This window comes from Vespa mandarinia, chromosome 6, assembly GCF_050613455.1.
Source record: "Vespa mandarinia isolate Hongniang chromosome 6, ASM5061345v1, whole genome shotgun sequence".
NCBI classification, from domain to species: Eukaryota; Metazoa; Arthropoda; class Insecta; order Hymenoptera; family Vespidae; genus Vespa; species Vespa mandarinia.
The window spans coordinates 4,637,506-4,657,523 of NC_140815.1; the positions used below are offsets into that span (position 1 = coordinate 4,637,506).

The 20,018-nt window shown below is 29.4% G+C and overlaps 1 protein-coding gene across 2 annotated transcripts in view; it reads right to left on the minus strand.

Annotated features, from left to right (window-relative positions):
* SLO2 (slowpoke 2) overlaps positions 1-18,238 on the minus strand; it is a 91,639-nt gene extending 73,401 nt beyond the window's left edge. For both annotated transcript variants that reach the window (XM_035864903.2, XM_085658001.1), the window contains exons 1-2: positions 18,080-18,238; positions 14,768-16,725 (exon numbers count right to left, since the gene is read on the minus strand). In XM_035864903.2, coding sequence (XP_035720796.1) covers positions 14,768-15,276 — 509 coding nt within the window. In that variant the 5' untranslated portion in view covers positions 15,277-16,725; positions 18,080-18,238. The remainder of the gene's footprint in view (positions 1-14,767; positions 16,726-18,079) is intronic.
* Between the last annotated feature and the right edge of the window lie 1,780 nt (positions 18,239-20,018).

Below are 20,018 nucleotides of genomic sequence, written 5' to 3' on the forward strand. Positions count from 1 at the left end.
TTCAATTGATCAAATCGATCGTTCAATTATTTCAAAAAAAAAAAAAATAAAAAAAATAAAAAAAATAAAAAAAAAGAAAAAATTATATTTTTCTCCCTTCGTTATTGGATGGATTTTTTTTTTATTGAGACCTCGCACGTAAATGTTTTTCAATGAGTAAAATGAGCACGATATTAATTTCTTAATTTGCAGCTTGATCACGCATTTTGAAAAGCAAAAAAAACAGAGAGAGAGAGAGAGAGAGAGAGAGAGAGAGAGAGAAAGAAAATGACATACATCGAATTTTCTTTTTTCTTTTTTTAATAAAAGGAAATACGACGGAACTGTTGTTACGAAAGGAATCAGTAGCTCCGTTATTTAAGGTTCGTTTGACGTCGACGAGTTCTAACGTGTTTCTTTCCCGGTTCAAAGAAGATCATCAATTGCGTAGTATTCTTTATATTTATGGCATGTTCGTCGATAGAATCGAAGCGTCAATATGTCGTCAAAATAGAAAGTTCGATTAATTGCAAAAGAGTCGAGTTGTCTGTCTTTTATTAAGCATCGAGTAGGCGATACAATTTGTTATCTTCTTGTTTCCCGTTTCATTGTATCCAGAAAATCTCCGATGACAGTAGGAGGTATCACAATTTCACACCGTCATTCTCGTACCTCTTCACTCTACCCTCTACCAACTATGCGGGATATCCTATTCTACTTGATTAAATAGATCTTCGCAAACAGAGAAGTTAAAGGAGAAAAATTATAATGATCGTGAAAAAAACAATCTGTATCTAATATATCGAAAAAATTGATAATTGATAAGAACATTCTCCCTTCTCTTGAATTTCATTTCATTTAAAATGTTATTGAACCTAAATAAAATGTTATTGAACCTAAGTAAAATGTAATTGAATGATTTATTTTAGAGCAATTTTGGCTCAGTGCAATTTTCTATGAAAATATATTCAAAACGAGTCGACAATTTCTTTCATCGATTTTTTTCGTTATTCTGTTTGATCGTGCTCAATCTTTCGTTCTACATTTTTTCACGGTTGAAAATTTTTATCAAAATGAATCGTTCGTTTAATTCCTCGTTTCATTACTATTACGATTTTTTAAATCGATTCATCAAGATTTTTCGAAATTTCTTACGAATGTAACATAAAATTTGAAAAAGAAGGAACATTCGCTCGATAATGAATCGTTTGTAAATTAATTTGTATTAAAATAATATCTTTTAGATCTTCCTTTCCTTCGCGATAATTCATCATTGAAATATTTTGTTCCACCTGTTGAATTCATTGTAGAATATCTAATGGCATAATGAATTACGTACGACGGACAATAAGTTAATCGTTATGTCTACTTTGTTCGTGATATTATAACTTCTGGTTATGAGATCGAGATATCAGTTCGTATTTGAAAAGAAAAGAAAAAAAAAAATAAAAAAGAAGAAGAAGAAGAAGAAAAAATGGCAAAGAGAACTCGGTACGTCTATTGGACAATCGATTGTAAAATTTTTCATTCGCACTCGCGAAGTAGTGTGAAAAATTCATCAAATGGATTTAATTGAATTTCTTTCATCGGTCGAAATGGAATTGTCTCCTTTTTATCAATGTCCTTGCGTGCGTCCCTCTAAAGAATTTTATCTATTAAAACGCTTCGGATTAGCATGCCTTGACGTAACAATAAAGTATTATTTGCTTATTAAACGCGAAATATTAAAATGAAGACAAGATGAATATGCAAGAGATAAAGAAAAATTTTCATCGATTATGTACCTCGGAAAAAATAAATCCAGAAAGTGGAAGCACTATGATAATCTTCTCGGTGCATTTACATAGATCTTTCTAGTCTCGAGAAACTATATTTTATATACTCATAGCTCCTTATTATTAAATTATCATACCTTAACAGTTATGGAAACTTGCTGCTGGATTATATTTTTATAAAGTAAATATATAAAACGAACACATTTACTTCTTTGAGTTTGTGCTGATAAATATTTCCTTTTAAATAGTATGAAAAGAAAAATTGTCAAATTAATTTTATAAAAAGAAAATAAATAAAAAATCATCGATGAACGAAATTTACTGCATAAACAACTATTATTATATTATCTGCGTAGATGAAAACTTTATCAATTGTCGATTCAATTTAAATTTCATTTAATAAAACAAAGAATAGTATAAAATATTAATATTTTTTTGTATCATGAATGATCGTATCGCTATTTTATCCAGAAGTACAATTAAATATCGATTACGAAAAAACAAAAAAAAAAAAACAAAAATATAAAAAAGAACAGAGATATGCTTGTCGACAAAGACAAGTCGATATAGACAAGAAGGATCGACCCGCGATCGTTATGACAGTCATCAAATTCTACCATATCCAAAATGTGAAAGAAATCCAATCGTATTTCCCTTCAAATAATTGCACGCGATGAACTGACGTAGGAGTGACCGATCGATCTATTATAACACTTGGAACGATTTCCTGCAAACAAATAAATATATATATACATATATATATATATATATATATATATATATATACACATATACACAGAAACATAGATATCGTGTCAATAAATGCTACTAACATGACATTAAAGTGTAGTTAAATTATCTCTGGTCGATTAGTTGGTCATCGATGGTTAAAATAAATTTGCTATCTGTTGATTCGCTTCGATGTCACGAAACTAATCATTCAGAATGCCAATATAATTGATTTCCATTCATGAATTTGTTTATAATATTGTTTTTTAATTGAATCTATATATCGAAGCTAAATTCCGTTAAAGCTTTACTACCATAAGCTTATTCATCGAGAACGCTTTAATTCCCGAATATACACATAAATATATACACACATAGAAGATTATCGCTAATTGAACTACTAATTAAGAATACAAAATTAGAACTCTCCAATCTCTTTACACAAAATACAATAGCTCTCGTATTACTCGGATCATTCACTTCGATTTTCTAATTAGGTTAAAGATGAGCAAACAAAAATATAATCGCGCGTTTTTTAAAGACCCCTTTTATCAACGTTACCCTCTGTCGAACGAAACTGTGTCCTTTTCTTTCCGGTTTTTCCTTCAAGGTCGACACCATTCTTTACTATTAGACAAAGAACTTAGTCAATGTCCCTAGTATGATCCATAGAGAGATGAAAGGGATGCAAGGCATCCAAGATGGCGCCACTTTCGCGCTTTTCAACATATATCATGAAGATAAAAGCTCTTTCTAAAGAAATCCTTTTAACGATTCCTTTTCAACATCTTAACTAACTTTCTAAATCCCTATAAAACGTAATCCCCAATCTTAATTAATCTTGCAAGTTCATTACTTATCATACTTAATAGTACACAAAATGAAAATTATTTCTCTTAAATCGTTTAAATCCAATTCCTTTGAAATATATATATATATATATATTAAATTTGATAATAAAAAATAGACAAACGATTAGATAAGATAAATATATGTATATATAGGTAAATATTAAAGGAATAAAATAAAAAATATAAAGTAAAGATTATAAATATCATTTCCATTCGATAAGAAGGAAAGATATTTTTTTTTCAGATCAAATTATGAAAAGAACGAGGAAACTCTCCGGAAACGATTGGAATAAACGATCGAAAATAAAACAAGAGTGACGATCTTTAATAAGTTGAATGATGTCTGTCTCTTTGTGCCGGTCGAAAAAAACGTATCGTGCGTGCACGAGGTCGTAGATGGCGTCGAGATACGCGAAACACGATGAGACTGCCGCATCTCAACCGTACGGCGGCTCGTAGGCGACTGCCATCCCGAATGCTCCGACGCCTCCAACGCCTCGCGCGCTGCCAACAAACGAACAAGCGAACAAGCGAAGGGAGAGTGAAACGAGTAAGTTCCATTTCACCCCCTACCTCTTCTCTTCAACAAGCGCAGACGCCCCAAAACAATCGTCATTTCCGATTTCTCTACCTCTTATTCTTCCACCCTCCTCGTCATTATCGTCCTCTCTCTATCTCTCTCCTTCATTTTCTCCCCCATCCACCCTCTCTCTCTCTCTCTCTCTCTCTTTCTCTCTCTCTCTCTCTCTCTTGCTTATTCCATTCTTCGATACGAACCACAATCGATATCTCTTCAACGATCCTTCGAATTTCTTAAAATTTTTTTCCATCTTTTATCTTAGCAACTTTTTAACAAGATCGTCCTTTACTCGTCAAACTTTCTTCTTTGTTCTTCTTTCTTTTACCTTTCTTGATTCACAGCAATATCACGATGGGTTTTGTTTGTATAAAACTATCGTTTACAGTTTTCTCGAACTCGTGACCCGAAAATACTATTGAGAAAAACGAATGCTGACCTTGTCTCATCATCTTCTTGAAAGTGAACTTAATTCAAGTGAATCGAATAGAAATGTGCAATGTCAATTCTCTTTTCCACTTATTGTTCTTACTTGTTCTTTTCTTTCTATAAATTACATTTTTTTTTCTGTTTTTTTTTTTTTTTTTTTTTTTTATATGATTCTATCTACATTACAGAATGTAGATTCAACGATCTATTGTAGAATGTCTATCAAATTTGAACACATGAAGGAAAAAAATTTATATCTGTAACAATACAAGAATCATATTCCCATTCGTTGATACATCGATAAAAGTTCAGAAGTAGAATCATCCATTATGCGATCAATTTCCCACGTCTCTTATTCCTAATTCTTTTTCAGAAATCAAACTCACATCATTTCAACTTCCTTTCCCAATAACTTTTTGGTATATGATAGATGAAATTATTAGATCCTCCGAAGATCTAATAGACGATTCTGAAGTAAAATTTATCGATGTAACGTAAGTCGAATTGTGCTATTTATCAAAAGCGAAGAAATAAAACTTTTGCAGAAAGATACATAGTCGTTTCCAGTCGCGATTCGAAAGAGACGTTAGTTACAGAAATAACCTGAGACTGCAATTTCTTCGGTTGTTCTTTATTTACTCAACGAATACCTTACGTTAGAGTTACCATCGTTATTTCAAATTTGAATTTGCCTCGATTTATTTTATCATCTTTTTTACTGGCAAAAATTTTAGTCACATTTAAAAAAAAATCGACGATGGTAACTATATTTTAAATATAATAACAATATCTCTTCCTTATTATTTAATCCTCTTAAAATCGAACATATTTTTCTTGAGAATTTTTTATTCTAACATTAAAAATAACCAAGATGTTCTTTTGCATTGTGGTGCACTTAAGTGGTTAGTCCGATATTAAAAAAAAAAAAAAAAAAAAAAAAAAAGAAGACAAAAAAATGAAAAAAAATCCTTGAATAAAAAATAATATTTTTCTTCGTTGAGTCACGTCACGTGTCCTTTGATATTAGTATTAAACTTATAAATTAGTAGCATAACCCGAAGTAACATAGGTAGATAAGGCAAGTCCAGCTATCATAAATATATGTTTAAAATTCGTAAGTATGCTCAAGAAGCTCGACCTACTTCTTCTTTTGTTACCTTTATTCCTTCCATTATGGAGAGAATAGTTGAAAGATATAAGTACATATACGAAAGACTTCTTTATAACTCTTAAATTTCCACTTCATTGGATTATTTGGTCAAACATTCCGTGAACGGCTAACCTTTGACGTAGAAAACAGATCGTTCGAGTTCGATGAAGATGAACATTCCATACAAATCGATTGCTACTCACTTTCGTCATTTTCTTTTTTCGTGTCATCGAATTCATGACACGATTCGTTTTCTTAACTGATTTGTAATCACATAGAAGCTACGTCAAATTTCCACAAACCTTTTTCTATTGTGATCGGAATTTCGTTAACAACTGAAAACTTCGTTTCGAAACATTTCACGTACTTTTCCCCTTTTCTAAAGGTTCCGAATCATTTTCCCAACTTCTTTTATTGTTATTCCCTAAAGATTCGATTGGATTGCGAAGTAAGGTCATATAGGAGAGAATAAATAGTGTCGTCAAAAAGATGACGATTTAAAAATGATCGATTTAACATGAAAATACTCTTTAGTACATGAAAATAAAAAAATCAAATCGTTCTATTTATATTGTTTCATTAAATTATATTATCGACAAAAAATCATACGAGATAAAATATTCATTAAATATATTAATATGTTAATATTTTATAAAGGAGATATTGCAAAGAAAATTGTTATTAAAGAAGTACGATAATTGTAATTTCTTTACATATCTTATTTTTCCGAAACATATAAATCATTTAATTGCATCTCGGCTTGTAAATTTTTTCCTTAAGGATAGATGTAACCTCGTTCATTAAACCATTTCTTTTATCAATATCAAACGATCGTTTCGATTAGTTAAGATAAAAGGCAAACTTCGTTAAGAGAGTAAATTGACGAGAAAAGGAGCAAGAGATAGCCGATTTACATTAAAGTGCAAAAGTTTGTTTTTGTTTCTATAAGGAAAAAACTAAATCTAAATCAATATTAAAGTTTAGTCAGAAAATGAAAGATTATTAAATCAAATGGATTTAAATTTAAATCTTTATAAAATAGTACGTACTTTCGCTATCTCTTCGAACTTCATATATCCACTAGATTTGATAAATCATGTTTTTCTACGTATGATCACGTCTAACTCGATTGATCGATTAATCCAATCGATCGAATTGACGCTTATCGAAAATATTCACAAATTGTCTGTGCAGATTTGAGTTACATCAAGAGAAAAAAAATATCGTGCTTGACAATCTTCTTAATGGTAAGCAAATACCACTATACTATCATTCTGAAATAAAATTTATCACGTTCTTATTGGAAATATTTTTAAGTTTAATAATACAGTAGATTATTCAAGCGTGACATTCTTTTTTTAATTAATGAATATCTATCGTAACACATAACACGATATTATACTATATTTAAAATATTAAAATTTTTTTCTAATTAAATTGAAAATCTCTCTATATTTGTTATTCATTAATTCCCTTTCTCTTTTGCTTTCTTTTTCTTTTCCTTTTTCACGTTATCAATTATAAATTTATTTCAAATAAGTTAATTGTCTCCTAATTAGAGAAGCCTTTTTAATTGTAAAGCATTTAATTTTACTTAATGTAACGAATGTAAAGAATATAAAGAATAAAAAAAAAAAATAAATTTTAATATTCGATAAGTTTGAAATAACGGTATGAAAAATACTGTCTCTATTATAAATGACATGACATAGCAGATTTCTACTTGACATATCGAATTGCGCCAGATCGTATCGATAATCTTTACACATTATAAGTTACGCTTATAAATGTCCACTTTAAAATATTTGACAAATCGAAGTTCGATTGTTCATTTGACATAAAAAAGAAATTTCATTGATAAAATGGCAAGAATACGTATATAAAGAATAACAAGAAGATAATTGGTCTATAAGAGTATTTTGTAAATGGATTTGATAAAAAGATAAATATGTAAAAGGATTTATTAATGATTTTTATCAGCTCAAAAAAAAAAAAAATAGAATGTAATCGGATCAAATAATTAGTCAGAAAATTGAATATCATTTTTATAACGCGATTAATTCAGTAATTATAAATTTTACAAAAAAAAAGTACTTCTTTCACACGGGAAATGTATACTTTTTGTAAAAAGTCTAAAATAAATTGGAATTAATTTTTATTGATTATAAATGTTTCCAAAATATCAAATTTTCCAATAAGGTTATATTCGTTTATTATGCTAATCATTGAAGGACATTGAACCTCGTATATTGAGTGCAATGCGTGTAATGCATATTACTACGAAGGAATATCACCGTCATTACTAAAATTAAATTATAAGTTTAATTGGACTCATATATTGTCCAAAGCAACGTTATTTTTATATTAAAAATTCTTATCTTATATAAAACAAATTATTTTTAAATTAAAGGAAGAAATCAATAAAAGAATTAGATACCTCACATTTTATACTACTTTTCATCTTTAAAAATGAACTTTTTTCAAAATTAGAAAATACAATAGACAATGGTACCATCAAATTAGTTATCTAACAAATGTTTCGAGATCGAGTAATTCAAGATTTTGTAGAGAACTATTAAACAGCTGTCTGTTTCGTCACGAAATCTTTTTGAGAATTAAGTGATGCTCGAGGATAAAAACGTGTTGCGGAAAAAAAAACTATACTTTAGAATCTCTTTTAAGTATTTTATTCGTTACTTTAAAACGTCGAATAAATTCATTTACGTGTTATATCTGAATTAATTTGTAATTTTATCCACCCAATAATCTTCGCGAATATGGAAAGGATTTTAAGGACTTTCTTTTTCATTTCCTTTCTCATTATCGTCGGATATATATTCCTGCTTCTTATCACTTATAAACTACATTAAAAATCTTAATTCAACATTTGTTTCATCATATTCGATGAACGAAGATAAGTAGATAATACTATTGTATGAATGGAAGACCTTATAATATAAATAAATCCAGCTACTTGATATTACTTTTCAGATGTTAATGTATACATACAATGAGTTATTTATTCATGTAAAATGTATAAAATGATAAAATTTTAAATAACATTTGTATATAATACAGAAATGCATAGAATGCACATTTTGTATCGCTTATATAATAGTAATATGTTAGCTGTAAGAAAATTAAAATCGTTTCCCATGATATTCAAGGAATTTCGATAAAAAATGTAAATCAACGAGCTCGATAATTAAACGAGAGCTCTTGCACAGAATATAATATAATTTCTTTAATATCTTTTGTAAAAGGCGCTTGATCGTTCTTTTGATAAATACATTTTTATGATCATTAAAAAATATTTTCGCAATAATCTCTGTTACAGTTGAGCAAATTGATTAAAAATACTAACGAGTTTTCTATGTATTCTAAAATTAAATAATTCGCATTATAATTTACATGTATGCTAGTTTTTCATACCTATAATGTTACATGCTTGATAATAGGAATACGTTTGTCAAGGATTTGAAAAAAGAAGAGAATATGAAAAGCTTGAAGAAATAAAAATCACAATTTATTTTAGATTTTTTTTCAAAAAATATGCATTTCTCACGTGAAAGAAGTACTTTTTCCGTAAAATTTATAATTATTAAATTAATCGCGTTATAAAAATGATATTCAATTTTCTGATGAATTATTTGATCCGATAATATTCTATTTTATATTTATAGAAATTTGAAGAAGAAATAAAAAGCTGAGTAATGAGAATGGAGACACTTGGATCTGTTCAAAATATAACAATAATTATGATATAATAATAATAAAAATAAAATAAAAATAATATAATATTATATCAATAATAATTATTATCAAATTATATGAATAATGATTATAATTATAATGATAATGGTCAATCCCTAATTTTATGTTATGAAATCTCTATAAGTATCTCTATAAGTATGAAGTTTTTGTGATTGAACATCTATGAGAAATTTTACGAAAACATTCGAAGCTTCACTAGCACAGTCGATAAAACAGAATGTAAGAAAGAAAAGCTCTTATCGCCAAATGGGTTTCACCTTGAATGAAAGAAAAAAGCTATGTGACGTGAAAAGCTCACCCTCTACCTTACCAACAGAGATAATGTCTTTGCGATGGCACGATTATTGTGAACATTCGAAGAGGAACATATGGAAAAGAAGATTCCGTCTGTTGATAAATATCCTGAGTACCATAATATTATATAATATTATTTCAAAAATAAACTTTAATATCTCTAGAAGATTATTAAATAGTTTTAAATTAACTAAAACTATATATAATACAAAATATTTAAGGAAAAAAAGAAACTCAAATTTCAAAGCAAAAATTCTTTACACTAATCTTCTTTTATCTTTCAGTAATATACAGAGTGTCCAAAAAGATCATGGTCAAATTTATATTACGTGTTAATGAGACCAATAAAATTTATATATACTCTAATAAAGCATTTTCGAATTTTTCATATGAATTTTTTTACCTACTCAACACGTAATACAATGTTTTACTTCGATTCTTTTTGGGCATCTTGTATATATATAATATATTGTATTTATATATATATATATATATATATATATATATATATATATATAAAATACTACTTTCGATCATAATTACAGAGTAATATCACAGTTAAGAACTCGCAATAACAATGCCTTTCTTTTGCACTAACGAAGTAACTCTCCGATAATTAGTATCTACTCGTTAGTCCATTATCATACGAATCAATAATCTTTCCTTCGGTGTTATAGATAGTTTTTTTAATCAGGTCGAAGCGCAATACGCCTATTTATGAAAAAAGAATACTCGTGTTTAATCCGTTGCTTCATAAAGTAGTCATTCAGCGGAATAACTTGCTGGTTATATATAAAACAAAAAGAAAAGTAGAGTTTTATCAATATGCATTATTAAATGATCGATAAAAATTACTTTAAGGAGAGAAAAAGAAAGACAGAAAGTGAATGACAAAAACTGAATATTTGATTGATGCCAAAACTGCCCATTCGATTAATAAAATTAATATCATATTATGTTACTCGAATTCATTTTCTATGGCGATTAAAAAGCTTCTACACATATCACTTTATCCCTCACTATATTCACGATCAAAATATAGATTTCAATGACATTTTTATCAATCCGATGACTTAATAGACATACAGGTTTATTTTCTTATTCAACGTGAAGAGATGTTCAATTTTTCGAAGTCACCTGATTTTTATCGAACGAAATTCAATATTTAACTACATCCATACATATATTATATTCGCATACTTTATCTGATTTTCAAGTTTCATTTTTCTCCATATATAAGTATTAATTAGATCGTTTCATTTTTTTTTTATCAGCCTCTTTCAGTATCTCTCCATTTACAGATACTTAATCGATGACACCTGTAGTTTATTTTCCAATTAGGCAACAAATATATTTCGAATCAAATAAAATGCTAACCCTTTAAATATTGAATACAAATTTTATTGATCTCTAGTGGGATACGCATTGGCGTCGAAACGTTATCACGAAATATCATGATATTTTTTTACAAATTAAGAAACATAATTTCATTGAAAATTTTTTAATTATACGTACATAATAAAAATTTTCAATTATCGAACAACTCTCGCATAACTCTCTGTATCAAAACTTTGTAACGTTAAATTTTAACGAGTACGCAAGATATTCATCGTGTCATCGTGAAATAAATTGAATCGAAGTGTCGTTGAAATGTATACATACTAACTTATATACATAAATGGCCTTAATGGAATTTCTTCTTTTTGATGTTTCGCCAAAAGCCATGTTACTTTCTATCGATAGCTGATAACTTATGCGCTTTTGACAAGATAATTTCCTGGAACCTTATATTTTTTCTTCTTTTCTTTTTTGTAGATCGTAAAATGTTATCTAGATAACTAGATCAGTAGGTCAGATTATATCAAACAAATAGAAAAATTGTTTCTTCACACTTCTATTTAGAAAACTCGAATATAATTCGTATGAATGATGAACAATATCTTACTATGAATACACGTTCGACGATATTTTATTAACACAAACGGCCTTCTTCCCTTTCATGGGAAATACTAGGACGTTATAAAAATAAACGTATTATAAATCTAGAAAACCTTGAGTTTGCTCGTCTACTCGATTGCATTTTAGAATCTTTCTTGACGTTTCATTTTTTACAAGTTTACTACCAAGAGATTTCAAATACTTGTATATAATAAAATTTTAATAAAACTATTAAGAACTATCGGCTAGTTTATTATAAATAATTTCTCCTCTTGTATATTTGAATATCGATAAAAATTTACTTACGTAATAGATACTTATGAAAATCCGCATATTACGATACGTCACTTACCTGAAACAAATAAATCATATATCAAGTGTAAGGATGAATATAAATCAGGCTTTTTATAAAGTTATTATAAAAGATTTATCTTTTGTCAATAATTGCAACCCTCTTTCTGTAGCGATTAAACATTCGATTCCGAAATTAATTACGATACGAATGTTAAATACAATAAATAATTCCATTGAAGTGGAATTAACTTTTTGTAAATTACAATTGTACTCATAACAAGAATATATTTCAAAATAAATATGAAATTCTATAATTATGGTGTTGTGGAAATAAATAAAAGTATAACATAATTGTAAACGTCACGCATTTCATTACATTTTTATTTTCTGTTTTAATATATATATATATATATATATATATATATATATTTTTTTTTTTTGAATGAAATTATAATTGATATAATTTTAGGAAAAATTTTTTAATTTTGAATTTTAATTAATGATGTATTGTCAATTCATATTATAAGAAAGAAAAATTGTTCATTCATTTGATGGAAGAATTTTCAAGATCAAAGAATGAAATGAAACAAAAGTTAGATTTTGATACTTCGAAAGACCCTTTTCCAATATATCAAAGTAGGTCAACCGATAACATAAAACCCTATATCCCCTGAATGTAAGTTCTAGGCGTATCACAAAAAAATTGGTCTCATCTTGTTTTTGCAGACACATTGTGTTAAACTGAGGATTTATGTGTACATGCACACGTATGTTTTCTCGTAAAAACATAATCTGATACATCTATACATCATAATAACCTTAAATAGAACCTTGTTTCAGAGTTAATTTACTATCCTCTTTTCATGAACGTAGATATGATAAAACACAGTTTATACTGTAAAATAGTATATTTATTAAATATATATTTTCTACGTATAACGTGAATTACTTTTCAAGGTAAAGATGAATGTCAAGGTTACCCTGCTTTTAAAACTCTTCATGTTAGACCATCAAAATGATACCTACGATCCTTAAATAGTGGTATATAAAAGCTTCTATCATCAAAAGAAGAAATAGATATAATACGGTCGTCAGCTGTTAAAAAATAATACGAAATGAAATGCATCCTGTATCACGGAAAACATTAACTCTTATGCAGGATCGAAAAATATTTGAGAAATTATTTACGTATGAATATTTTGTAATCGAATATAAATAACTTATTCTGTCATTCTACATTCGATTGATTTTCTTTTAATGTTACATGTTACAAGATATAGATTTATATCTTTCTTATAAAAGATATATCAATGTAGATATATTTATCAATGTCGACAATTTCGATCGATTTTTTCATTAAAGCTATGAAAATGAAATATTTTAAATTTTCTCTTACTTATACGTATGTATATGAATACATGTATATAGGATATTTCATTTAACTCGCAATGTTGGATTATCTCGTGAAAGTCTAAATCTATCAAAAAAATATTAAAGAAAATATCATATAATGTAAATTATTTTTTTGCAAGTTAAATGATGGGAGAAATTTCAAAGTACAATTAATTTCTTTGGATCAAAACCATATATTATAATACAATGGTATATATATTAATCTAATTATTAAACAAATTTAATTATAATATCTTATCGTGACTTTAATTATAATATCTTATCGTGACTTTAATTATAATATCTTATCGTAAACTTCGCGTGACCTTAAATAGAAACACGTTTACGAAAATTAAGCAATTTATACAAAATGAAATAATTATTCGATCATCTTCTATTGATGTAATCGTATTTACAGAATGACGTGCTTAATCTTCACAAATTCAGATCTCACGAGATATGCCAATATTACGAGTTAAAGGGAATATCTTGTATATTCCCTTAAGAACAAAGCTTATGATAGTTCAGGGTACAAGTATAGTTATAATTTAATAGTATGTAGAATATTAATTATATTTAATCTCCCTTGTTAAACGTTTTTAAAAGTTTTCTCTATTTTCTGAAAAGTTATTGGTTGATCGTATCTAAAATTGTAAATGCGATTATATACGAAAATTAAATACGTAAAAACAATTGCAATGTATCAGAATATTAATTATTTCATAGAAAAGATAAGCTCTACGAGATTTATAATTAGTTAAATTTATAATTATTATCGATTGTTCTCTGATCCATTATTTTCGAATAAATATATTGGTATGTTATATGTTTGATAAAAGAGATACAAAAAAAAATTTTTCTTTTTTTTTTCTTTTATACAAATGAATATAAATAAAAATGAACGTTTCTGATCAATAATAAAAAAAAACTAGTGAGTATCGATAATAAAACAAGCGAATGTATATTCAATTCATTACAATCGGTGTAGGCATTTGAAGATATGATGAATGAACAACATGAAACCTCACAGTAATACTCAGGATATCCTCCTTTTTATTTCTTTTATTTATTGTTTCGCAAATCTACATGCGATAACAATAAAATTTCACATAACAAACCGACGTGCAACATATAAGTTTCGATATATGAGATAGCTGAATGCAAATAGGATTTTTTTATTTCCGGATACCGAATATGTGAATATATATTTTGAAAGCATAACGCAATAAATTCGGCGACAGCTAACGCCAAAGAAAAAAAATATCTTAACGACGATGAGAAGTAGTTAAAATTCAAGATAAAAAAAACAATTTTAATTATCATAAAATATGGGTTATTATCGAAAGACAAATTCTTTTTTTTTTCACTATTTATAATATTGTGATTGAATCTTTCAATGTTTAATGGGACAGAAAATTGAAATAAATCATTAAGTTAGAAAAAAAAAAACTTGTCAGAAATGCATTGTTGTAACGTATATATATAATACTAAATGTTTTTAATAGAGTTATATATGTACGGATAAATATTTTGATACACATATCTGATATTAGTCAATAATTAAGCATCGAATCGATTTAATTACCTTTCGTCCAATCTGAAAGATGACCTTGATAGATCGCTCCATGCGCTCATGCTTCGACTTCGTCTTCTGCATGATGTCTGTGGAGCAAGTAGTTTTGAACTACTTCGTCTTCTAGTAGTAGCCAGATTTTCAGCTTGAAAGTAAACCCTCGGCGAGTGGGATTTTTGTTGAGCATTTGGTGGGGTCGACGTTGGCGTAACCGCCGTTGAAGTATGTAATTCCGGCAAGGCCTCGTAATCCCATCCACGAGCACCCATTTCGAGCAAGGGCACTGTTGAGGATGCGTTTGCACCCGGAAGAGGATCCCGAGGCTTTCTACGCTTTTTAAAAAGCCCAAGAATTTGTCCGATCGTTGATTCGTTTGATCGATTCTCCTCCTCCTGTTTTTTCTTTTGTTTCCTTTCTGACAGTCTCACTTTGCTCTCCTCGTTCGATAACCCCGTGACAGATATCTCGATCTTAGGCGCTCCTCTCTTCTGCTTGTCCACTTTGCTCTTTGATCCGGGCATCGATTACATCGATCGCACGTAGCGCTTCCTTTCATGATGAATCTCCGTCCAACCGGAATTTAAGCTTTTTGACGTGCACCTATACTTTTAAATTTTTCTCTTCCTTCGTATATGTATTATCTTTAAATGTTCACGATGTCCACTTATTCTCTCTTCTATCTTTTTATTTCTTTCGTTTTTTTTCTTTCCTTATTTCACTTTCTTCTCTTTTTAGATAATAATCGTCTAAAAATGTTGAGAGAGAGAGAGAGAGAGAGAAAGAGAGAAAGAGAGAAATGTATTATTCGAGCTCGTAGCTCACTTCTGTTTATTATGGAACATTCTATTCAATTTGCATGAAAAGTAGATATCTTTCTACGATTCTTACAGGAATTTTCAATTTGTGAAAATAACTTTCATCGATCTTTCGCAAGAAATAACAACGGTGAAAAGTGTTAACGATCTCATTTATATTTATTACTGTTTCTTGTCTTGTTACTCGCAGAGCGTTATTAATATTCCGTTTTCTTTTTTTCTTCTTTAAATATTTATTTTAACATTCGTCAAGTAACTTCAAAATCTGAATCGTAATCTCCTACGTGTAGTAACTATCGAACGAATCTTACGGTTATAGAACGACGTAAGTCGACGTAAAATTTCATGATCGTCTTCGATCATTTTTTTTTTTAAAGTTCAACGAAGATATGATTTTCAACGAGAATGATCAGGCACATAACAAAGTAACACAATGATGCCCGGTTTCAACAAAGATGTTCTTCAATCTTTCGTCTCAACGATTAGATAAAATGGATTAACATCGTAATCGTATTAAATTTTTTAAAAATTAGACATTGTCGTTCCACGACTATCGTCTAGATCGTCAACGCAAATATAATATATATATATGTATATATGTATATATGTTATCTCTCTTTATAAACGATAAAGATAATACGAATTATTAACAAATCTTGCGTAATTATAAAACGATCCGATTTTCTCTTGACAGATCTTATTCAGTTGATATTCGTATTAAAGAAGTTAAAATCCAAAATCGAATTAACAACATCCAACGTTTAATAGATTCTTTTTTATTTCGATCTTCATAACCATCGGTCTAATCGTGAACGTCCTTTTCGACGTTATTCCCAGAAAATACTCTGTCCTTGTCCTCCGTCTCGGAGTTATATCAAATGACTTTTATATCTTCGATCGTAATAAGAATTTCTCGTCAACGATTCGTTTTGCTCGCTTTGAAATTCGCGCTTTTTTCAGCTGACGAGAAGGGAATGATGAATGCGCGCGCCTTTCTGGTACTATTAAGATCATTTTTGTAAGATGATCATGGCCGATTAAAGATGCTTGCTACGCTTGCAATTGATCCTCTTGCGGTTTTCACCGATCCGCACTCAACGTCAACGCCAACAATACTGAGAAACGATAACTTGCTTCGTCGTATCCGCGACTGACCTAAATACGTCATAAAATGCTTGGTTGGTGTTCATTCAATGGTAAGAGTGAGAGAGAAGAAAGAAAGAGAGAAAAAGAAAGAGAAAGAGAGAGAGAGAGAGAGAGAGAGAAAGAGAGAAAAGGAAAGAGAGAGAGGAGAACGAAGGTCACGGTCAGCCGACACCAGCAACTTCAATGTTCTTTCGTCCTTAACACGAAACTGTTCCTTGATTGCGTCGCAACGCGAATGTTTGCCACGCACGCTCACGCGATCCAATTCTTACGCAGATCACCACGTTGCCTACTAACATTCATTCATACTCAACGAGAGATGCTTAACGTCTCTCAGAATGATTCCAGACGAACTTCAATTAATTATTTCTTAACTTTTCCTCTTTTAATTATAATAATATTAACAACAACAACAACAACAACAACAACAACAACAACAACAAGATAATAATAATAATAACAACTCTTGGCGATCAATGTTGATTTGAAAAAATGTACTCTATAGATTTATATACATATATATATATATATATATATATATATATACATATATATATATATATATATATATACGTATATATGTATATATATATATATATATATACATATATATATATGTAGATAAAGATGTTCCAGTTCGCATGACTTGACTCTTTCTGTGTCACTATGACGAACCAAGATCAGCTGATATTTGCTTTCTCCGATGAAAAAAAGCCTTCCTCGATTTTACGATTGCAAAGTAAACACGGAGTTATTGAATGCACCGGATTACTTTTTACTATCACCTCTTTTTTTACTTTCTCTCTCTCTCTCTCTCTCTTTTTCTCTTTCTTTCACTCCCCCACTATCTCTCTCTCTCTCTCTCTCTCTCTCTCTCTCTCTCTCTCTCTCTTTCTCTCTTTCTCTCTCTTTTTCTCTCACATACGAATCGATTAGTCAACAAAAATTTTGCTGATATGATGACACATAGTCGAAAGGTAGAGCAATAAGATATGGTCGAAGGTGACTACTTCGAATAGACCAGTCATTTGGATTATATCAATGAATCTTCCTGTCGTTGTCATTCTTCTTTTTATCGTTTTAACTATAGTGTAGAAGAAATTTTTCTTCTACACTAGTCACGCAACCAAGGGCGGAAGCGAGTTGAAAGCATCGGATCGAAACAACGCGATACTTTAAGAGAGAACAAGAGAAATATATATATATATATATACAATGAGAGAGAGAGAGAGAGAGAGAGAGAAAAAGAGAAAGAGAGAAAGAGAGAGAGTGATATAGAGTGAAATAGAGAGAGATCTTGTGTATATATAATTTCATAGACAAGACAAAGGAAAGAGAAGTACTAGATACACTCGAATCTCACGAGTTTCGAAATGGCGGAATTCGAGGGACATCCTTCTATTAGATCAAATGTTATAGCCTATATGATTTTTTGTCACGAAACGCGTTGTTTGTCATGTTCTTTCGACACTAATCGTGTTCCTTGATGGATACTCGCATTTTCACACCACCACGAGACAGTATGACTCACTACCCCGTACTGCGGTACATTGTAGAGGTTTTCTCTCGTGGTTGAATCTCGTCTCCCGCGCACACCACCCCTCTCACCACCTCCTATATACCCATCCCTTCTCATCCTCTCTTCTTTCTTTCTCTCTCTTCCTTTCTCTCTCTTCCTCTCTCTCTCTCTCTCTCTCTCTCTCTCTCTCTCTCTCTCTTTCTCATCCTTTCCTTCCCTCTCTTTCTTATTCTCACTCACTCTCTTTTGATGTATCTATCTATCTTTCTTACTCACCAAAAAACTCACACTAACGTTCGAATATCACGCACACTCGCTTACACTTATATGCACGTGGCGCCGCCGTTATCAAAGCGATTGCGCCAACAGATAGATAGAGAGATAGAAACATCCGTGTTGTGTATTATTTTTATTTACAACTTAATAATATTTATCTATGATCTTTCGAAATCCATTTCCTTATGCAAAATATCGTAGGCTGAAGTATTGGCTTTCTTTCTTTTTTTTCTTTTCTTTTTTCTTTTCCATTCAAATGGAAAAGATAAAAATCAAAGAAAAATATTTAATTCTTTCTGATATGTACATTCTCAATGTAGATTCTTAAAATTAATTTTCATAATTGGTTCATATTACGATCGATTTTTATCAATATTAAAAATTATAAGAACTCTTTGATTCGTGCAGAACGTAATATTGTATGGGATCAGAGAAATGAATGGATGCCTAAAATGTAGCATCGATTCTATGCAGAGCAAACGGAAACTCGTGTAGTGAGCTTGCGCTCTAGAAATCTAGGAATAGAGCGCGTAAAGTTCACAGATTTGACCTAACATGTTACCGAATATCGAAGAATTGAGATAAACTCGTCTGGCGATTAAATGCGATCAAAACTTTCTCACTTATTTTTTTGTAACTTTATTTAACTTAAATGATCGGCTCAAAGTACGTGATTGAATGATTGAAAAATGTGAAAGATTCGCGTGACTATTACCAGATAATTAGATTAGTATTCGAATAAATTATTTCTTTCTTACTTCAAATCTTATCTTCTAATCTAATTATTCTCTATCATTATATATATATAGATGAATCGAACGATGTTTAAATAATAATGAGTTTCTTTGTATTGTAATAATTTGCTTTTAAAATTTACGATTCTCTGATTAGTTGAATACATTTGTATTTTTATCATTGGCACATCAGAGAGCACTATAATTCGTCTCTAATGGATCGATCAAATGATTATCCTTCATTTATCAAACTCTAATAGAACCATCGAAGCTTTATTGTAGCGAATTAGTGCGAATAATGTTTTTGTTAATATTTCGAATAAAATATAAATGGATGAAGGAAATGTAAATTAATACTTACGTTAATTTTCAGAAATATATCTTATTTATATACTGGATGAAAGGGAATTAGAGAAGATTGTAAAGATTAATTTTTCAATTTCTTTTATGGATAGGCCATAGTCCCGAATGTTTCTTTTTTCTCTTACATTTCCCAAGAGAGTATACGAAGTTTTCTCTGTGAACCAAATGCCTCGATTCTCATGAATAAAAAACCGCAGATGAAGGATAACAAGGATGAAAGTCCTTCGGTGTGAATATTAAAAAAAAAAAATATATAAAAAAAAAAAAAAAAAAAAAAAAGAAAGAAAAAAAGAAAAAATCTTTAAGATGAAATCTATACTATGATTATTTTAAATATCTCGGTCCATTCAAAAAATATGACAGCAATTGTGATACATAAAATAAAATATGATTCTCATACAATTCTCATG